The following is an 18578-nucleotide window of genomic DNA, read 5'->3' as shown; positions in this document are numbered from 1 at the left end:
CCCGGGCTGGGTGGCAGAACTAGGCCACCCTCGCTCCCTGCTCCTCCCGCAGCCCCATGGTGGGACACGGGCTTGGGGGGACGAGCCAGCAGCCTGCGGTGGCACGGGTGGCCCCACAACGGGCAGCTCTCACCCCCGCGTTCGAGCAAGCTCTGGTTGACCCAGCTGTGCCAGGGCTCCAGTCCCTGTGCCCGAGCGCTTCCTCACCTCCCATCCCCAAGTTTCTGTCACCCGGCTGCTAACGAACATGAGGAGGGGACTGGAGCATCTCTGCTACGAGGAGAGGCTGAGGGAGCTGGGCTTGTTCAGCCTGGAGAAGGCTGAGAGGGGACCTTCGAAATGCCTCTAAATATCTGCAGGGTGGGGGTCAGGAGGACGGGGCCAGACTCTTTCCAGTGGTGCCCAGCGACAGGACAAGGGGCAACGGGCACAAACTGAAGCAGAGGAAGCTCCGTCTGAACCCGAGGAAGAACTTCTTCCCTCTGAGGGTGACGGAGCCCTGGCCCAGGCTGCCCAGGGAGGCTGTGGAGTCTCCTTCTCTGGAGATATTCCAGCCCCGCCTGGACGCGGTGCTGTGCAGCCTGCTCTGGGTGACCCTGCTTGGGCAGGGGGTTGGGCTAGGTGACCCACAGAGGTCGCTGCCAACCCCTGCCATGCTGGGGTTCTGTGAACACAAACGACTCCATCACCCCAGCACGGGCGATTCGTGGCACAGCCGGGCTGCAGAACAGCCCCAGACTCCATGAGCCAGCAAAGGGGCTCGGTTGGGTGCGCCCCGGAGCGGGACAGACCCCACCACAGCACCCCGTGACCCATCGCACCCAGCCCCCGGCCCTGGGCAGGGCAAAAGGAGCCCCTCCGACAGCCAGGATGGGCCAGAGCATCCCCGCAGGGAGCTGCAGAAGGCCAAGGCGTCCGTCTCGCTCGCTTTCAGGGATCTCTGGAGTCTCGGCACAGCAATCGAGGTTCCCCAGGCCTGAGCGTGTCCCTCCCCCCTGCAGCAGAGCGGGGCGGCAGGGCAGCTCAGTCCCAGATTTTTGCCCTAAAAAGACAGCGCACTTGTATTTCTACATTTTTTTTTTTTTATTATTGACAGTTCTGGGGAGAACAGTTCATTTCTTTTTCTCCACATCCTGCTCTGCCGCTTCTTTGGCGCGTTTCGCCCGGATCCCGAAGAGACGGGCGTTGGCCCGGGCCATGCGCAGGCTGGCAAAGGCCTTGAAGTTCTTCTCGTCTTCGGAGATGACACGAGCCTTCTCTCGTTTGAAAACCTAGCGGGGGAGAGCGCCAGACGGTCAGGCTGCACATCACAGGCTCCCGGAGAAGGCTGTGTTTAAGGCTTAACGCAATTAATCTCGCTCCCTTTCTACCACGCGCGGCAGGACGCCGTGAGAACAGAGCATTTATGCCATCTACAGGCCCTGCCCTCAGCGCCGCTCCGCCAGGCACCTCGTCGCCAACCGGCTCCTCACGCGTCAGCGCCAGGCCAGAACGTACCAGGAGGAAAAAACACCAGCGCGCCGTGACATCTGAGTCAGGGCTGGGGCACGCTATCAGCGGCACCTTTCGGATGCAGCAGCGGTGACTGCCCGGGCTGTCACGCTGCCAGCACACGCCCCTCGCCGCAGCCAAGTTTCGCAGGGGGATGAGCTCCCGCCGAGGTACAAGCGGAAAAACAACCCTGGAGCTGCCCAGAGGACACAGCGCTGAGCACGAACGCGCACTGTAGGTGCCTCGTGTGTGCTTTAACCTGTGCTCTCACAGGACCCGTGCGGTTCGGGGGGTTATGGCGCAGGTTCCCTTCCCTGGAGGGCGTACGTAGCGGCGCTTCTCCCACCCGTCACCCAGGGCCGACGCGGAACGCGTATCCCCAACCAACACGTCTTGACCCGAAATCCTGACGCTGGTGCCTGGGGCTCTGCTCTGGACCCAGGAACACAGCTCGTGAGGTCAGGACTTCCTCAGCCGATGCAAAGCGTAGCAGAGCTCCAAGGAATCTGTTCCTTACGCTCTGCAACACCGCGGAACTGAACAGATCTTGGCAAGAGACAAGGACAAGCTTGACCCATTCCTGGTCTTCCCTGATCCAGGATGGGAAGCATCCAGAGACAGCCAGGCTCGGCTGGAGGACAGCGAGAAGAGAATCCCCTGCACGACTGTTTTGCACACAGACCGTGATTTAGTCACACTTACATTCTTGATCGGCATAATCGGTCCGGTCAGCTGAGTCGCCATCTTGAGTTCCTCAGCCTGCAGAGCAAGGGGACAGCAAACATTATTTAAATAAATCAGCATTTAAAACTTCTTGGGCTGGTGCCTTGGTCAGAAGCCTGCCCTGTATGCAGGCACCCAGCTCAGACACGCTGCTAACGATTCTGACTGGAGATGGGACACCGACCGGCAACGAGCTCAGCACTGCAGCCACAGCAGTGCTTGGCACAGCCGTGCCGCGTCAACAGCCCGCGTTTCGCCCGGCCGTCGATCGGCCCAGAGCCGCGGCGGCCTTTCAGGAGTTCTGCCAGCTGGAGAAACCTTGACATCCCCTGTGCCAGTTTTAGCTCGACACCCACCCTGCTCCTCGGCGATTCCTCGCAAGGCTCACCCCAGCTTCTCCTAAGAGTTGGGCACGGCGCAAAGGTGATGAAGTTTTATTTTAGATAGTTGACTTCAAGTAAACGGATTTGAAACAGTGTTCCAGGCCTAAGTTATCTGTACCTTCTGGTACAGAAGGTCGAGATCCTTCCTGCCCTGTTTGGAACAGCAGCCGGAGCAGGGAGGGCTGCGCTCCGAGCCGACAGGCTGGCCAGGAGACGGAGGACAGCCTGAGCACAGCACCTTGCTTCCCGGCCTGCACCGCCCCAGGCGAGGCACGCACTCAACCCCGGACAAGGGAAGCCAACCACGCTCTGCATCTCGGTGAGATTTGAATGAAAAGCATTTTTGGACGGTAACAGCACCAACCTTCTCGAGACTGCCTTACGCACGGCTTTCACCGAACTCCTCCACTGCAAAGCACGTCCCTGCCCTCCTCACCCTTTCCATGCAGCTGCCAGCACAGCACAACAGACGCTCCAGACGGGCTTTTCTGCCACTCTGACAGTTCAGCTTCATAAACTAAAATTCACCCGGCTGGGCAACGACCAAAGCTCCAGCAAACAGAGCACCCGAGGGGCCCAGCCCCAGACCTGAGCCGCACCCCTTCAGCAACACGGCAGCACCTTGGCCCAAAGTCTGCCCAGAGCACTGCTGGAACCCCGCAGAGCCTCGCGGAGGGGGACTCCACCGGGCACGGCCTCGCGCTGGGCTCAGTCACCCCCTGCGTGCGTGTGAGGGAACCACGCTGCCCCCGAGAGAAGGGCTGCTCCTCCCTGGGGGGGCTTCACAGTCTGAAAAGCGTCCCAGAGCCCCACCACAGCGCCGGGACGGACTGACGACCGAACCTCTGAAAAGGTGACCAGAAACAGAGCCCGTGAAGCGGTCCTGGCGGCCAAGTACTTACAGAGCTGTCTCCCTTCTTCGGCATAGCCGGCTTCCTCGGGAAGAGGATGAGCTTGGAGCGGTACTCCTTCAGCCTCTGCACGTTGGCTTGCAGGGACTCGGTAGACTTGTTGCGCCGCCGGGGATCCACAGAGATTCCAATAGTGCGGGCAAACTTTTTGTTAATGCCAGCGAGCTGAAGAGAGAGCGCAGAGTCAGCACCAACAGGTCCCAACGCCACCGCGCTACGGCCGGGAGCCGCCCCGGTCACCAGCCAGACACAGGCTGCGGAGGCTGGAGAAAGGCTCAGCACCCAACGGCCGTCGGCAGCGCGAGCGTCTGGCAGGACAGACCGACTGTGCCGCAGACAGCAGCCGTCCTGGCGTCTGTATTTTAATGTTTAAAATGTTCCACAGGCTTTACAGGAACTGCTGCAGATGGATTTCCTCAGCACAGCAAAGTGCAACCCCCCAGTAATTACGAGGGGGGCATTTAACTTCTGATATACACGAGACAGAAATGCATGAAGTCAGCATGCAGGCAACTGTGGTTCACTAAGTACTGGAAGCTCCATTAAAGAAGTATTTTCTGTAACCATCTTGCACAAGAAATTACCTCATTTTCTGTTTAAAGACAAACATCTGCATATCATTTTGTGTTCCATCGTTATCCAAAAATTAAAGAAAAATAAAGTAATGAAGCATTCGGCACCCCGAAGAACAATTTTACTGCCTCAATGCACTAATTTTGCTGTTATAAATGTTTTAATTAGATACTAAACAACACACAAGAGGCATCTGCGGACGGCGGCTGCCAGCAAGCGCTGGTGCTTATCCCTGGCCCCCTGTGTGGATGTGCGGGTGGGGGTTTCTGCAGACCACCATGATCCAGCTGTTTACAGCTCGGCACATCTGGGAAGGTCACAGGGAACGGTTTCCTGAAGCAACAGAGGGGACTGAACCCTTCCCACGGACTTGAGGTGTTCCTAAACCAACTCGTAGCTACCGCATGAGAAACAGCCGGAGCTGCTCTGCGCGGTGAGGCAGAACAGCTCCTTCTGGCACAACATCCCTCGCTCCTTCAGCTAGGGATAAGTTGAGCGTCGTTTACTCGGTCCACAACACTACAAGTTCACACTGGTTACAACTTTTAGGATTAGCAGAAATAGGTTTGACAAGAAAACTAAAAGAATTTAATGAAGAAACTATCAGTCTTTTCCTCAAAAATGATGTTTAGAAGGCTCAATTAAGGCACTACTAGAACCCAACTTTAATGAACTTTATCCAAGTGACAGCCTGGCCAGACAAACCACCATTCGCTTTTCCAAGCAACCTTTCACTCTGACGTACGCCACTGCATCCACACCCCACAGTGACAGAGAAAAGGCAAGACCCAGACTCGCTACGCTCCTGTCGAGCCAGCGACACCGGACGCCTGCCCTGGCTCAGCAAGCGTCAGCAGACACCGACGCCTTGCCAAGGCACTTGTGCGTTGTCTACACGCAGAAAACCAGGACAACAGAGCTCAGGCTCCGAGTTCATTTTATTGGCTTAGGATCAGCGCTCCGTACTTACTTTAAGCTCTTCTAGGCTGAAGCCTCTGCCAGCACGAACTTTTTTGTGGTATCTGATAGTAGGACACCTCACTATAGGCCGGATCGGCCCAGCCACGGGACGGGGAGCGATGCGACGTGCCTTGGCCTGGCGGGCCTTCCTCCTGGAAGGTGGAAGGGGACAGCGATCAGGACACAGCATTTCTGCCAGTCGTGCCAGCCCTACGCCGCCCCGCGAGCTCCCGTGCCAGGCAGCATCTGCCGCATGGGGACCTCGCAGATACAAACACAACGCTGGCCTGGCAGCTCAGACAAGCGGATGGCCTGCTGCTACAGCACAGCTGCAGTCATCAGACAGAGAAGGGTTCAAGGGAATCATCAGCGTGGTACAGCGATTCCGGAGACTTCTCATCACTCGATTGCAGCCGGAGCGGCCCGACCCTGACCAGAGACCCCACACCGACCCCAGACCTTTTAATAAGGTCAAGGAACAGCTTAAGACAGAGACGCAGTACTTCAGCCTCCCAAGCAGCCCACTCCGAGCGGAGAGCCGGCTTCCCCCCGCCACTCGAGCGAGAGCAGCACTCACCTGCGGATCTTGCGGGCGGGCTGGTTGAACCATGTGGCCACTCGCCGCTGCCAGTCCTTGTGGAAGTGGGGCTTCAGGATCATGCCATTGCGGCTGGGCGCCATGGCTGCTGCGGCCTGCGGACACCGACGGGGCTAAAGGCGGCGGCTGGTCCCGCCGGGGCTGCGGGGCCCTCCCCCAGCCCCCCAAAAACGCTCCCGAGCCCCCTGCCCCCGGCCTAGGCCGGGACCCTGTCAGCGCCGCTCCCAGCCCGGGCCCAGCCCTCCTCGCAGCCCGCAGCCCCCGCGCAGGGCTCCGAGCGGCCCCGGGGCACGGCCCGGCCCTCGGCACAGCCCCCGGGGGGGCGGATGGCGGCGGATGGAGCCCACCGGCCGCGGCAGCGCCCCAACTCACCTCCCGCCAAGGCAAATGGCCGACCGGAAAAGGAAGCGCAGGCCCCGAGCGCGCCGGAAGTGGAGCAGCGGCGGCCAATGGGCAGCGCCGCCGGACCCGCCCCCTGAGGCCGACGACGCCGGAAACGCCTGGCGGCAGCTTCACCGTGCCAGCAGTAAAGATGGCGCCGGCTTAAAGGGCCCGCGCAGAGCGAGCGGGGAGGCACCGGGAGGGAGGCGCGGGGCTGGCCCGGTCGCGGGGGGTCGGGGAGCGCCGCCCGCCTCGGCAGAGCCCGGCTCCGGCAGCATGCCGCTAGATGGCACGGCCACGCTGGCTGCACCGCGGGCAGAACCCGAGGCTCCAAAGGGCTCGGTCCAGCAGCCCGAAACACAGCCACGACTTTAAAAAAGAAAATATAAGATCAAAGCCACGACTTAAAAAAAAAAAAAAATTAAATCAAAGAACAGTGGCAAGGTGATCCGCTGCTGGAGGAGTGAATGCACAGAAAGGATTGGTGAAGAAACAAATTTGGAAGAAAAAAAATACAGGCAGTAGCATCCCAAATGTAGAAAACCACTCCTGCCCGTGAAAGCAAGGGAAATCCCAACCTCCCAGGGCTGAGGTTGTTCAGGGAGGGGGCGAGGGGCCATGTGGGGGGCTCTGTGCTGGGACAGGGACAGGACCCCCTGCTCCCCACCCTGCTCCGTGCCCGGGGCCTACGGCAAGGCCCAAGGGCTGGGAGCCGAAAGCTGTCTGGGCCGGGGTGTCTCAGGTCAGGGACAATCCTCACGGACCAGCTCCAGGCAATAATCCATCTGAAGGATTAACCCAGCCAGAGCACACCAGGCACCAGCGATGGTTTTAATGCTTTCCCCGGTGAACGGCAGGCAGCCACATCATCACAGCTTGTTCTGCAAGAGCCACCAGGACGGAGCCAGAGGAACTGCCAGCTTTCCCCCCCCCCCCCGAGGCTTCCCAACAGACAGAGCCGCTTTCGCTCGAGTTCCTGAGCGCACCTCTCCAGCTCCGAACCAGCAGCGCTGCCAAACAGGCTTCAGTTTTCAGCATCCCACCGCAGGGCTGTGTCGGGTTCTGCGCACGGGCCTTCTGCAATCTCTGCTTGCGAGACACTTGCTACGGAAACCGAATATAAGTTATTGGCCAGGGAGAAGACAGCCCGTGCCCTGCACAACTCCACAGCTATAACAAGCTTCATGCGTGCCAAAACCCACGTCCGTGTCCTGGCATGTTCTACCAAGGCAGCGGCACACTACGGGCAGTTTATTCTAGTGAAGTCTGTTTCGCAGTTCCTATTTTACGTGCAGCAGCAGAGGTGACCAAAGGTTACAGCGGAGTCGCATGAGAACTACAGCACCGGCGCCAACTCGGAGTTTCGCAGAGGTTTCACCCCACTGACCGTGCTGGCACCGAAGGGAACGGCCCCGCGCCCCGGCCATGTCACGCACCAGAGCGAGAGGCGGCTTACGAGGACTCCGCACGCTCTTTCACCCTTAAGAACACGTACACCGCTCCTGTGTACAAGCAATCTTTCCAGCAGATCAGGTTTATGCAACTCCTAATCACTACTACCCTGCTGAGAATCAATTTCAAAATCCTAAGGAGTTCTCCTTCCCGTGGGGAAAAGCTCGTTAAAAGAGCCAACGTAGCCATCGCTTAACTTCTGGGTAACAGCAGCACAGAGATTCCCTGCCCGGTAGCCTCTAGAGTCCTCCCGTTCCACACCAGGAGCCGGCTTCATACTGGTCTCAGGCGTGGCTCTTCCTCCTCCTCATGGTTTGGTGGCTGCTGGGGCATTTCTTCATCTCTTGTGTCTTGCTTGTCTCTCTCTGCTTGAAGCCAGCTCTGAGGAGCTATCATTTTCTTTGGCCCATAGGGTGGAGGCCCAATCAAAGCTTCAATGTCATCGTAATTTATCACTTCTTTCTCCAGGAGGGCGTTAGACAGCTAGGAAGAGTAAATAAGGCACAATGAGGCGCAGGGGTTTGAAAACAGCCTCCCTGAACTGAGCTGAACCCTCCCCGCCAGCTCAGCTCCGACCTCGACATCTGGCCGCAGCACGTGCTGCAGCCCGCGAGGAGCAGACCCCCGGCTACCACACCGCAGACGGGCTGACCCGAAAGCCTGCTGGGGCCAGCACAAAGCTCTCCGGGCTGCCGACACCTTTCACGAGAGCGTTGTTGGCTGGGGAACACATCGTATGAGCGGAGGCAATAAAGCAAGCTCTAGGGAATGATTCGGGGAGTCAGAACTCCAGAGCAGTTAGCGGCAGGAGGGGCACTTCTCCGTCGCTGCGCCCGCAGCCCTGCCCATCTACGACGGCAAAGTGGCAGCAAACGAGACCGCAGCCAGACCCGCAGCCCTGCCCTGGACACACGGTGGTAACAAAGAGCCCTCTGTTCCCGCAGGCGTGGGCTGAAGGTCATCAGCAGTTCCTCTCCAGGAAAGCCGAATTCCCCGGCCCCTCTGCCAGCAGAAGGGCTGCACTTGAGCAGCAGGTGGCTGTCAAACACGGGACGGCTCAATCCCGCTGACAAAACGCGACACGCTGGCCTGGCAACCGAAACGTTTACTCTAGATACTCTGGCTTAACTTAAAAGTTTTTCTGTGATGAGCCTCCAGCAAACATCTGACTGCTGTTAAATGAAAGCATCGGAACAGAGGAGGCCCACAGAGAGGAGACCCCCTAACAACGCCCGCCTTCAGAGCGCTCCCAGCGCACTGTCCCCAGGACAGGGCTGTGACACGGCCCATGGCAGGGCGGCCGAGCAAGCACGCTCTGGCCACCTTACCAGGCACAGGAGGCCTGCAGTTGTGTAGCTGAAGGGGGTTTTTGTTGCTGCTGTTGTTTGTTTAAAAAGAATATTTAAGGAAAAGGATTGTTTTATTTGCAAAACATGCAACACTAGGTTGACTCCTGATCATTTTGGATGTTATGAATGGTATTTTCTGTAGGAAAAAAATCAAGCAGATACACAGGGTGCTGCAACCTCCGGGTGGCTCAGCCCCGAGCGATGGGTACAGAGCTCCCGGCAGAGAGGTGGGGACGTGCCAGGGTGACTGGTAGCGGACTGTCAGAATAAAAAGCGGAGGAATCAAAGCTCTGCCTCTGCAACAAGGACTCCTTGGTATATCAGGTATCAAGGAGCTGGCAGGTGAAAACTGCCTGGAGTCACCAGAAAGCATGAACCAGCACCGGTCAGCCAAGGTGACAGGTCCCATGTTCCTTCACTAAAGCCAGAAACTATCCACCTGATTCCTCTGTGTCTACAGGACCTGGAAGGATGAGCTATTTCTGCCTTTGCAGGCTTCCCAAAAACAGTCACTGTTGTCTGCTTTCCAGGAAACTACACTGCCACGAGGCTAGCAGAGAAGCGCAGGTGAGGGAAACAAATTCTAGCTTTGATCACTTCCACAGAGCACTCCCACTCCTCTACCCTGCAAATACCTGCTGGTGTCAGGAGGCAGACTGCTCACTGCTGGAGGAGGCACACACTCCTCCCCGTGCCCCCTCCTAATCCGGGGGATATGCAGTGAACAGTCACTGCTTCACAACACGAGCCTCAGCACTCCCACCACAAGACCTTCCAGGACCAGAGAGACACTGCAACGGGTGAGCTACAGAGCACAGCAAGCAGCAAGGCAAAACACACCAGGTAAAAAAAACCAAAACCAACAGACAACCCCCTCCTTCCCAACTCCAACTTACTGTTTGCAGCTTGTCCCGGTTCTCCAGTAAGAGTTTTTCTGTGCGTCTGTAAGCCTGAGCCACCAGAACTTTTGCTTCCTAGAAGATAGGAACAAGAAGAGAGACTTGAAGCGCAGGTGGCAACAAACACAACCTGTAGATAAGCAAGGAGGGCACCGAGGGATGGAATCTGCAAACCGAGCCAGGCATGAAGTGGTTCCCATCAACTGAAAATACAGATAAACAGTTTGAAAAAAAGCCAAAGGAGCACACATGATAAGGAACAGCGAACGCCTGCAGGAGCACAGCTCTTCAGTAGAGTCCCAGCTGATGGGAAATGCAGCCTGACTAAGGAGGCTGTCCAGAAGCAAAAGATGCAGCTCAGCACAAATCCCAGGGAAGCACAACCGTAGTGCTGCTGAACCAGAGCTTCGTTTGTTTCCAGCTATTCGACTCACCGACTAAGGGAACGCTTTCTGCAGCGACGACGCTGGATTTCCTATCAAAAGAGGCTAATGCTTTTCAGACAGTCTGAACCATCGTTTTGGTTCCATAGCCTCTCTGATCTAGGAAGCGGAGACAGTTAACTTGTGCAACTGAGACTTTAAGACACAGGTTTCTTGTAATCTAACCATCACATAGCCATGCTTAGACCTACACAGGATTCCTGAGGGCCTGGAGAGACTCCGTGCAACAGAACCTTTCCCTAGCCAGGTGTTTCCCTGCAGTTCACAACCCCCTAGTCTCCCCACATGACTCCTTCTTCCCCCGCAAAGCATTTCTCCCTCTCTCCAAACGTCACATTTGCACCTCCTGTTTCCCAGAAGCTCACCAGGGTCTCGCCGACACTGGAACCAGGACTGCAGCTTCCACAGTTTGATGCACTGCAGCCCATTCTGCAGCCGCTTGCTGCAGGTTCAGGCAGCGCAGCGCTGTGGGGCTGAGCCCACAGCTCTGCGTGATTTTGCCTGTTCTAAACGCCTCACTGCACAGTCTGAACACGCTGTAACAGAACAGGTGAGGGCTCACTTGTTGAAATTTACTACTTAATGGCTAACAGAAAAATGCGAATTGTTTGGGTGCGAGTTACTTGCATTGTTTTTCCACTGAACTGCAGAAAGCAAAGAACAAACAGGAACGCGTAACCAAGGGTGGCCTTACATGGTCCATCATTTGCTGAAGCCCCTGGCTGAAAGGGCGCCGACCGATTCCAGCTGCGCTCTCCAGGTCCGGGAAGGAGAGCTGCCCGATGCTGGGCACCATCCCGTACTGCTTCACCATGGAGTAGGCCAGCTTGGTCACCTTCTTCAGGTCATCCTGTGCTCCTGGGCAGGAGAGACAGATGCAATGCTTGCCAACTCTGAGCCAAGTGCAAGAAGAGCCCTGTCCTCCACAAATATGCATTGCACAAACATGCATTCCACTGCTTCAGAGACCAGAGGACCCACAGGAGCCCATGGAGGTGAACACTCCACCTGCTAATGGGCCTCTCTACACGTACTTCAGGACCCACGTGCGACAGTGAGTGGGTCTACTGGTAGCTTGCTCACGTGGAGTGCTTACTGCCACTGCCCGCCGTTCTCCCATTTGGGTATAACGAGTTGGAAACACAGCACAGAAAGCTCTAGGCCCTCCCATGAGCCAAGAGTCTCATTGAGTAATTGCATCTGTGGCCATAGGCTCTGGGACAAGACTAAGACAACACAGTGGCAACCAATGAGACCTCCATGCTCACAAATGCAAGCCCAAGATGAAACCACATAATTTGACATTTCTTCTTCCCAGCGTGGGAAACCTCTGTCTCTTGCTCAGATCACCCTTGCACAGAGCAAGCGCAGGAGGTCAGCCACTCTTAGCACAACCTCCACCTGCCCGTGCCAGCGTCTGGCTCCTCACCTGTAGTGACCTTGTTAAAGGTGATGGCCTCAGACACTCTGCCCCCCAGCGCCATACACATCCTCTCCAGCAGCTGCTCCTTGGTGAAGAGGTACTGCTCTCTTGGAAGGATCTGAGCGAATCCAAGAGCTGCGTTTGTTCGAGGGGCTATGGAAACCTGCAACACAGAGCAGCTCCCTCAGTTCTGAGGACAAAATAGCTCCTAACTACAGCAGCAGAGGGAGCACAGGAAGAGGCCCGCATTCCCAGTGAAGTCTGTCGAAAGCTATGGAGCGGGCTGACCTACAGAGATACAACCAAGGACTGCAGCGTGTCACCACGCCTGTACTGAAGGCTCACAGCTACAGACGTACTCTTTCTGCCACTTTCTGCTCAAGAAATTCAAAGGAAATTGTCCTTAACAGCGAGCCAGTGAAATCTTGAGATTTAGGAGTTGCTTTGGAAGGTATAAGCCAAACAGAGTTCACTGTGCTTCAGAATCACTAAGACTACCTGGAGAAAGATAGGATGTCTTCAGAAAAACAAGAGCCATTTTCCCCATCCATTAAATGAGAGTAATTAACAACAGTTCAGCTTATACAATAGGTCATTCAGAGTGAATTTGCTGCTGGTGGCAAGCCAAGGAGCTGTCGCACTTGTTATTTCCACTCCCCACTTCCCCCCAGTGTCAAGGCTTTTTGAGGAGGAGATGTGCATGGGAGAGAATGCACCCCGATGTGCCAACGGGAGGCTGTTCCCTACAGAGAAAGGCTTCAGACAAACTTGCAAGCGTGCCAATCTGAAAAATACATCTCTTTTCATCACTATCAGCATAGTTCCTGCAATGGCAGCTTCACTGGCTGCAACACGCTGGCAGACCGCGCCAGGGAAAGAGACTGTGCATGCATACACACACGGAGCAGTGCTTTGCACCCGGAGGAGGTGCACGAACTGAGCAGCAGCATCAAGAGACTCAGCTGCTCTAAACAGCTTTACAGTTGGCTTTTAACTGCAAGGCTTCTCCTATAGCTGGTTAATCAGCTCTGCACCACCACGATCACCACTGGAGCCTAACAATGGACTTCTCCACAACGTATTTACCGCTTCTTTTGCTGCAGTATTCACAGCCCCAAGCTCACGGAGGCCAGCGTAACGCAGCAGAATTCAACACAAGTACTACAAAACAATCGTGGACAGGGGAACCCCAAAGGACTCTCTTCGTTACGCAACGGCTGGCAGTGGCGTTACCTTCATCACAGCCTCGGTGTGCTCCAGCAGCCAGCCAACCAACGCGTGACCCGATTCGTGAAACGCCACAACCTTTCTCTCTTCTGGTGACAAGATCTGACTTCTTTTGGCAGTGCCTGTAGGAACACAGACAGGGATTCGATCAGATAGCCGGCAATAGGTGTAACCAGCAGGGCATCATCGCACACAGCTAAGCGCCCAAGCTAGCACAGCCTGGGGCTGAACAGCCAGCACGCTTCATACTGCGCTCCGACTCGGGAGAGGCAGCAAAAAGCCCTTCAATTACATGCTGTGGAAGGTGCTCTCTGTCCCTGCAGTAGAAAGCAACCCATGCTTGGATTGCTTGAAAACACTGGCAGAAACTTTCCTCCCCTCCCCTCCTTACAACAGACTTAATCATTAGACATTTAATTATATCGCAGCTCTCGAACACAAAGCTCTGTTCCGTTCCCAGCCCTGCCAAAGGCACGTTACGCTATATCTCTGCCCAGGGACAGATCTGCAACAAGTCAGCCAAGCATTTGGAAAAACAACCCAACAAACCAAAACCTAAAACAGGTACTAGATAGAATATCATACTGATTTCACTGTACGGTCTTTCAGTCCCTTAGGCAGAATGCGAGAGAAGCAAGATGTTGCATTACATGTAAGAGTGGTCCCAGCTGAGATTCTTGTGCATTAGAAGCGTTCACATCAGCAGAAGACCAAGAGTATGTACCAAAATTTTTCTCCAGACCCTGGAAATGTATCTGATTACACATGGCATACTCTGTATGAGCTTATTCCCAGGCTCCTGAGAACGAGCAAATTAAGCCGTAACTCACATTTCCTCAAAAAAGGTGATTTTTGAAAGTGTCTGTTTTCCAACCCAGTAGTCCGTAATGCAGAATAAATCCAATTAGGATTAAAAAAAAAAAAAAAAAAAAGAAAATCTGAATGGAAGTAAAACTTCTGGCACGCAGAAAATGTTAACTACAGGATCCACTGCCCATCGAGGACTCGTCACAGCTCTGCGTGTTGAATGTAGAAAGGTACCAGCACTTTACAGCCGATGTCTCTGCACAGTGCCAGGAGCAGCAGGGGGTAGAGAAGGCAGAGTCAAGAGCAACATTACACCAAGCCTGCTTGATGTCTTGGAAAACAACATTCTATTAACATTAATTTTTAAACAAAGTCAAGAGCTTTATTAAACAAGGAAACAGAAAAGTTAGTGTGGCAGATTTTGTAAAATTACTGCTCAGGGACCCTGGAAGCCACTGCGCCCTGCAAGGCACGATGGTGATGGGAATTGCAACAGCCTTGATTTTCATCAGTCAGTCCCTTACCCTGCCTTCAGCAGGGTGTGCACATATGCCTGTATGTTTCTTGCTGTAGAAAAATGTGTATATATAGTGTGTGTATATATATACACACACACACTTAAATTCTGGAAGTATTCCTCTGTCAGCCCACCAAGGAGGGAGGGACTGTACTCTTCACAACAGCACACAGTGTGCCTACAAAGGCTATTTTTTTCCTACATAAAGTAATCTCCAGGCAGGAAAGTTCTCTGAAGGCCTGTACTTATCACATTTACGAGACAAACAACCCAGCAAACAACTCTGATGCATCTTTGCTAGCCTTACACAGTGTACACAAACCCCACCAAGAAACAGGCTCCACTACATCTTCTTAAGACAACCCCTCTAAAAGCCCCTGTGCTCTCAGCAGGCTTCCTCCCTCACTCCCAGGAGGCCTGACTTACTGACTGCTTTCTGTTCCCAAACTAGAAACACAATGGGGACTACCACAGAGAGAAGTTCTTACGCCTCCCTTACAGCAACACAAAGCTTTAAGGCTGACAGGGCCTCTGGACTTGCAAAGTTCTCTTTTGATTCCACACCACTCTTATTAAAACCAGAAGCTTATAATGGAAAGCACAGTAATATCTTCTTTCTTTCAAGAAAGGCTTTTACAGCAACTAAAATGCCCTCTGGATTGTGAAACCCAGAAGTGTTCCTATTACATGGCAAGGGTACATTTAATATGTGGCCCCAGAGGGTTGTTTGGGGTCTTCTAGACTTAGTCTACAAAAAATAGCCAGGTCCTGCTAATATGAAAGAATCCGATTAAGCAACAAAAAGACTTCATGGTCTCCTACACGCTACAGAGCCTTAGTGAAGCAAGTCAGCTTGCCAGCAGTGAAACTGCTGAAGCCCACACCCTGCGATGCCCCCCCACATTAATCCCAGATACCCCTTCTGCCCTGTGGCCTTACTTGCTTTCTGCCTTATCTTCCAAGCCTGGGGAACCAAGGCAAGAGTGGCATTCAGACAGAACAGCCAAGCGAATCCCTACAAGTTCGGTGCTTTCCCTCCTGCAGATCGGATAGCGAAGCACATGTTTGCTCTGGCTGATGAGGACTTCTGCGTTACAACCACAGCTGCCTCGCTGTCCGCTCCCGGGAGCTGCTGGGCACAGTTTGGGCTTTGTGCAAGTGTGGCCACAGTTCCCCAATCACTCCAAGGTTTTTAAGAGGCAGATGAAACTGTCAGGTATTTTCTCAAAAATCTTCTCTTAAATGAAGAACTCTTTAGGCATTTTCTGACAAAGCAAACACTCAGGACTAAATTCCAGGCTCAGGAAACAACTGACCCAGTACAAATATCCTGTTCCACACGCTCTACTGAGAAAAGCACAGCATGCCAGTCTGTTTGCCTAGGCTCACCCCCCGGTAATGGCACTGCAGCCTGGAAGCAGTTAAGTGTCTGATTATGAAAGCCAAGGCTTGGCTACAGGGCAGTTCAGACCGAAACTCACCAGACTCAAATCCCTCAGGTGAAGTCAAGAGTTCTGGGAACTCTTATTCCCCTCCCTATAATACAGTGCTGCAGGGTAATCTCCAGAGGTTCCTCTGGTGGCAATCGCACAAGCGACAGGGGAGGGCCGACAGGATGTTCTCAGAGGGAGAACAGTACTCTACTGTCTTTCAGTTTATTCTGCCAATTCATCCAAGCCTGGGCTTTGAGGCCAAAAAGAAAAATCTCTAATTTCTTGCTGTTGAGGATGTGTAGTCTATTTGCTATTCATGTTTATATAGCAGGTGTCCAGACCAGCAAGAAAAATCCAGACATACTTCCACTTCATTTTTTTTTTTAAATAAAACCTTTTTAAACTAAAAAAGCCATACAGATTTGAATTCCCCTCTTTATTGTTTTACTATTGGCCATCTTCCCTGAGCTACTGCTTCAGGCTGCCTGCAGATTCAGGAAGAGAGATGCATTTGAGGTCTTGTTCAGAGAACTTCCTGTGACTACAGCACCTGAGATCTCCAGGACAGCTCTACAGGACAGAGCACGGTTAGGACCCATCTGTCTTCCTCAAATGTAACCAGCTCACTTGAGTCTTTTCTAAAGAAGCCTGACACACACTAGCAAGACAACAGCAATGGCTGGGTCACTCACCTGCAATGACTCGTTCCACAGCATACTCAAAGTTGAAAGTATCGATGGATTTGTGACCTTCTCTAGCAGCATGAAGGGCAGCTTCATTACATATATTTGCTATGTCAGCTCCTGTAGACAAGGGTTTACAAGAATTATACTGGATTCGTTACGTGACAGAAATTTCAGAGGACAGATGAGGCATGAACAAATCTGGAGAAGGACCCAAGGCAGTCAAATAGCCTGCACTTTTTTATTCCTTGGGAACAGAGAGCAAACCTAGTCCATGGTGTTTATGTTGGATCTGAACAATACAACTGCCTTGGCAATGAACGCTGCGTTGCCACACCGAGGACAGAGTTCAGCAATCAATTAACAGGCTAAAGCCAAGGCTGGCTCTCAGCAAGAGGGGAGTGGCGTGGGCAGTCTGGGTTGGCATCAGCTGCCGCACTGCTCGTACAGCAACCGCACAACCTCTGTGCGGAAGAGAAAGAACATCTGTTCTGAGTTTGTGTGTGTGGGTGATGATGGCGGGGGGCTGCTGAAAGAAGTCACGAAGAGGCAGTGTGCTGGGGCCTGTTAGAGGGGAAACCCAGAAAGGATATTCCAGCAACTCCACATAAACAGGAACTCCGGAGCCCCTTGCTCAGCGCTGTTTCAAACTCCCAGGGACCTACCCTGGAAACAGGCTCAACGCAGGAGTCAGGCAGAGTTGTCCAATTTCTACTCTGACCAACAAAGTAATTGCTATTCATTCCTCCTATCGCTTTCCTGGTAACATATCTCAACTTAAGAGTCTCCCTGCCCCTGAAGTGCAACATCTCATCCCCAACAACAGCTTGGACAGGAGCATGAGGAGTGGTTCCTCCCATTATGAATTAGGAAGTCAGGCATTAAAAAAGTGTATTTTCCCTACCCCCACACCCTGTTAGTCCCAGAAGTTTTAGAAGATTGAAAATAGCTATGAACAATTGCTCATCGCAGCTCCATGCACCAGGGAGCTGATCAGGTTCCCACTATTTCCATAGAGATGGAGAAGGCTTGAAGAAAAAAGCCTTTTAGACCAAAATACTCTTAAAACTAAGCAACAAGAAGCTCCAGGTTGAAGCGCAGAACGAGTGTAGAAGCAGGCAGAGCAGCCCCACAAGGACACAGCATGCCATACCGCTGAAGCCCGGAGTCAGTTCAGCAAGGTGCTGCGAGTAGAAGCTGGCATCTTGGATCAGTTTGAGACCCTTCAGGTGCTGCTCAAAGATCTCTCTTCTCTCCTGTAAGGAACACAGAACACCTGAGCCCCGCGAGCCCCCACAGCACGGCAGCTCCGATGCGTGGCAGGGAGCCGGGGAGCAGCAGACCCCCAGCCGTGCGGCCGGTGACAAGGGCAGAGCTGTCCTCACAGAGTTTCAGTGCCACGGGAGCCCTGACAAACACCCAGCTCTCAAACTCACAACAGATGTACTGAGGCTCACCATGAGTCACTGCTTTCTCTCTCAGGGCCACTCTCCCCTCCTAACTTTCACTCTGATCCGTCTTAACGTTTCTCTTACCATAAAAGCACTCGCAGGAAGGGGCTCTGACTGCCTCTACCTGCTCCCTCACACACCACAAACAAAAACTCCATCTGCCAGCTACTCAGCCTGCGACCGTCTCCCAGGCGAAGGTGGGGGGGAGCTGACAGCTGGCAAGCAGCCATGGAGTGACTCATTCAGCTGGTCCAGGAGATCCTGATTAAAACAATGGGCTCAGTTGCCAGGGTTTTTCCCCTTCCTCCTTCAGGGCAGCTGCACAGTTCATGCTTCCGGCGCCAGACTATCAGGCATTTAAGGTATTTTAACTGAAAACTCTGAGGACGACAGTAAAGCACAGATGGGAGAAGAGCAGCCTGTGCTCGCAGAGCAGACAGATCTTTACTGCAGCTGAGCCTGTTCCCAAAACCCTGCTACAAATGTCAACACAGCAGACATGGAAGACTCCTAGTAAATGGATTTAAAAAGCATTCAGCAGGAGAAAGTCACTTAACAGGCTGCCTAAAGGAAAATGAGTAACCTTACAAGGATAGTGAGGACAATAAACCTAAAGAACAAATGGCGCTCAAGGCACAGGACAGTTTAAGCTCTCACACAGCCAACTCGACAATTAGGTGGTTCCCAGTCCCTGGAGAGAAGACACAAAAATAGTTCTGCATCTGCGTGGCAGAGAGAACCTCACAGCAGAATTCACTGCCAAAGCTCATACCAGAGCAGAGACACTCAAAAACCGTGAGTTATCATTTCAGAGAAAAAAGCAACTGCAATAGCATGTCAGATCCTTGATTTAGCGAATATAAATAAGAATAAA

The 18578-nt window shown here is 53.7% G+C and overlaps 2 protein-coding genes and 1 non-coding gene across 3 annotated transcripts in view; all 3 read right to left on the bottom strand.

Moving 5' to 3' along the window:
• Window positions 1-1070: 1070 nt before the first annotated feature.
• Window positions 1071-6115, bottom strand: RPL13 (ribosomal protein L13). The gene is made up of 6 exons (XM_075433491.1): window positions 6012-6115; window positions 5619-5734; window positions 5052-5193; window positions 3500-3673; window positions 2194-2250; window positions 1071-1271 (listed from the first exon to the last, which is right to left on the bottom strand). Exons 2-6 carry the CDS (start codon window positions 5720-5722, stop codon window positions 1113-1115), a joined length of 636 nt encoding a protein of 211 aa, XP_075289606.1. The 5' UTR covers window positions 5723-5734; window positions 6012-6115; the 3' UTR covers window positions 1071-1112.
• LOC142362939 (small nucleolar RNA MBII-202) lies at window positions 5359-5443 on the bottom strand. The gene has a single exon (XR_012765394.1). It is a non-coding gene; the product is annotated as a small nucleolar RNA MBII-202 (small nucleolar RNA).
• Window positions 6116-6832: 717 nt separating the features above from the next.
• SPG7 (SPG7 matrix AAA peptidase subunit, paraplegin) overlaps window positions 6833-18578 on the bottom strand; it is a 33688-nt gene continuing 21942 nt past the window's right edge. Inside the window, exons 11-17 of the mRNA XM_075433490.1 lie at window positions 17407-17509; window positions 16263-16373; window positions 12820-12935; window positions 11593-11749; window positions 10858-11021; window positions 9718-9795; window positions 6833-7955 (exon numbers count right to left, since the gene is read on the bottom strand). Of these exons, the coding sequence (XP_075289605.1) occupies window positions 7746-7955; window positions 9718-9795; window positions 10858-11021; window positions 11593-11749; window positions 12820-12935; window positions 16263-16373; window positions 17407-17509 (939 nt within the window). The 3' untranslated portion in view covers window positions 6833-7745. The remainder of the gene's footprint in view (window positions 7956-9717; window positions 9796-10857; window positions 11022-11592; window positions 11750-12819; window positions 12936-16262; window positions 16374-17406; window positions 17510-18578) is intronic.

This window comes from Opisthocomus hoazin, chromosome 12, assembly GCF_030867145.1.
Source record: "Opisthocomus hoazin isolate bOpiHoa1 chromosome 12, bOpiHoa1.hap1, whole genome shotgun sequence".
Lineage (NCBI taxonomy): Eukaryota > Metazoa > Chordata > Aves > Opisthocomiformes > Opisthocomidae > Opisthocomus > Opisthocomus hoazin.
Note: the sequence above shows the minus strand (reverse complement) of the source record. Positions and strands in the feature narration are given on the sequence as shown.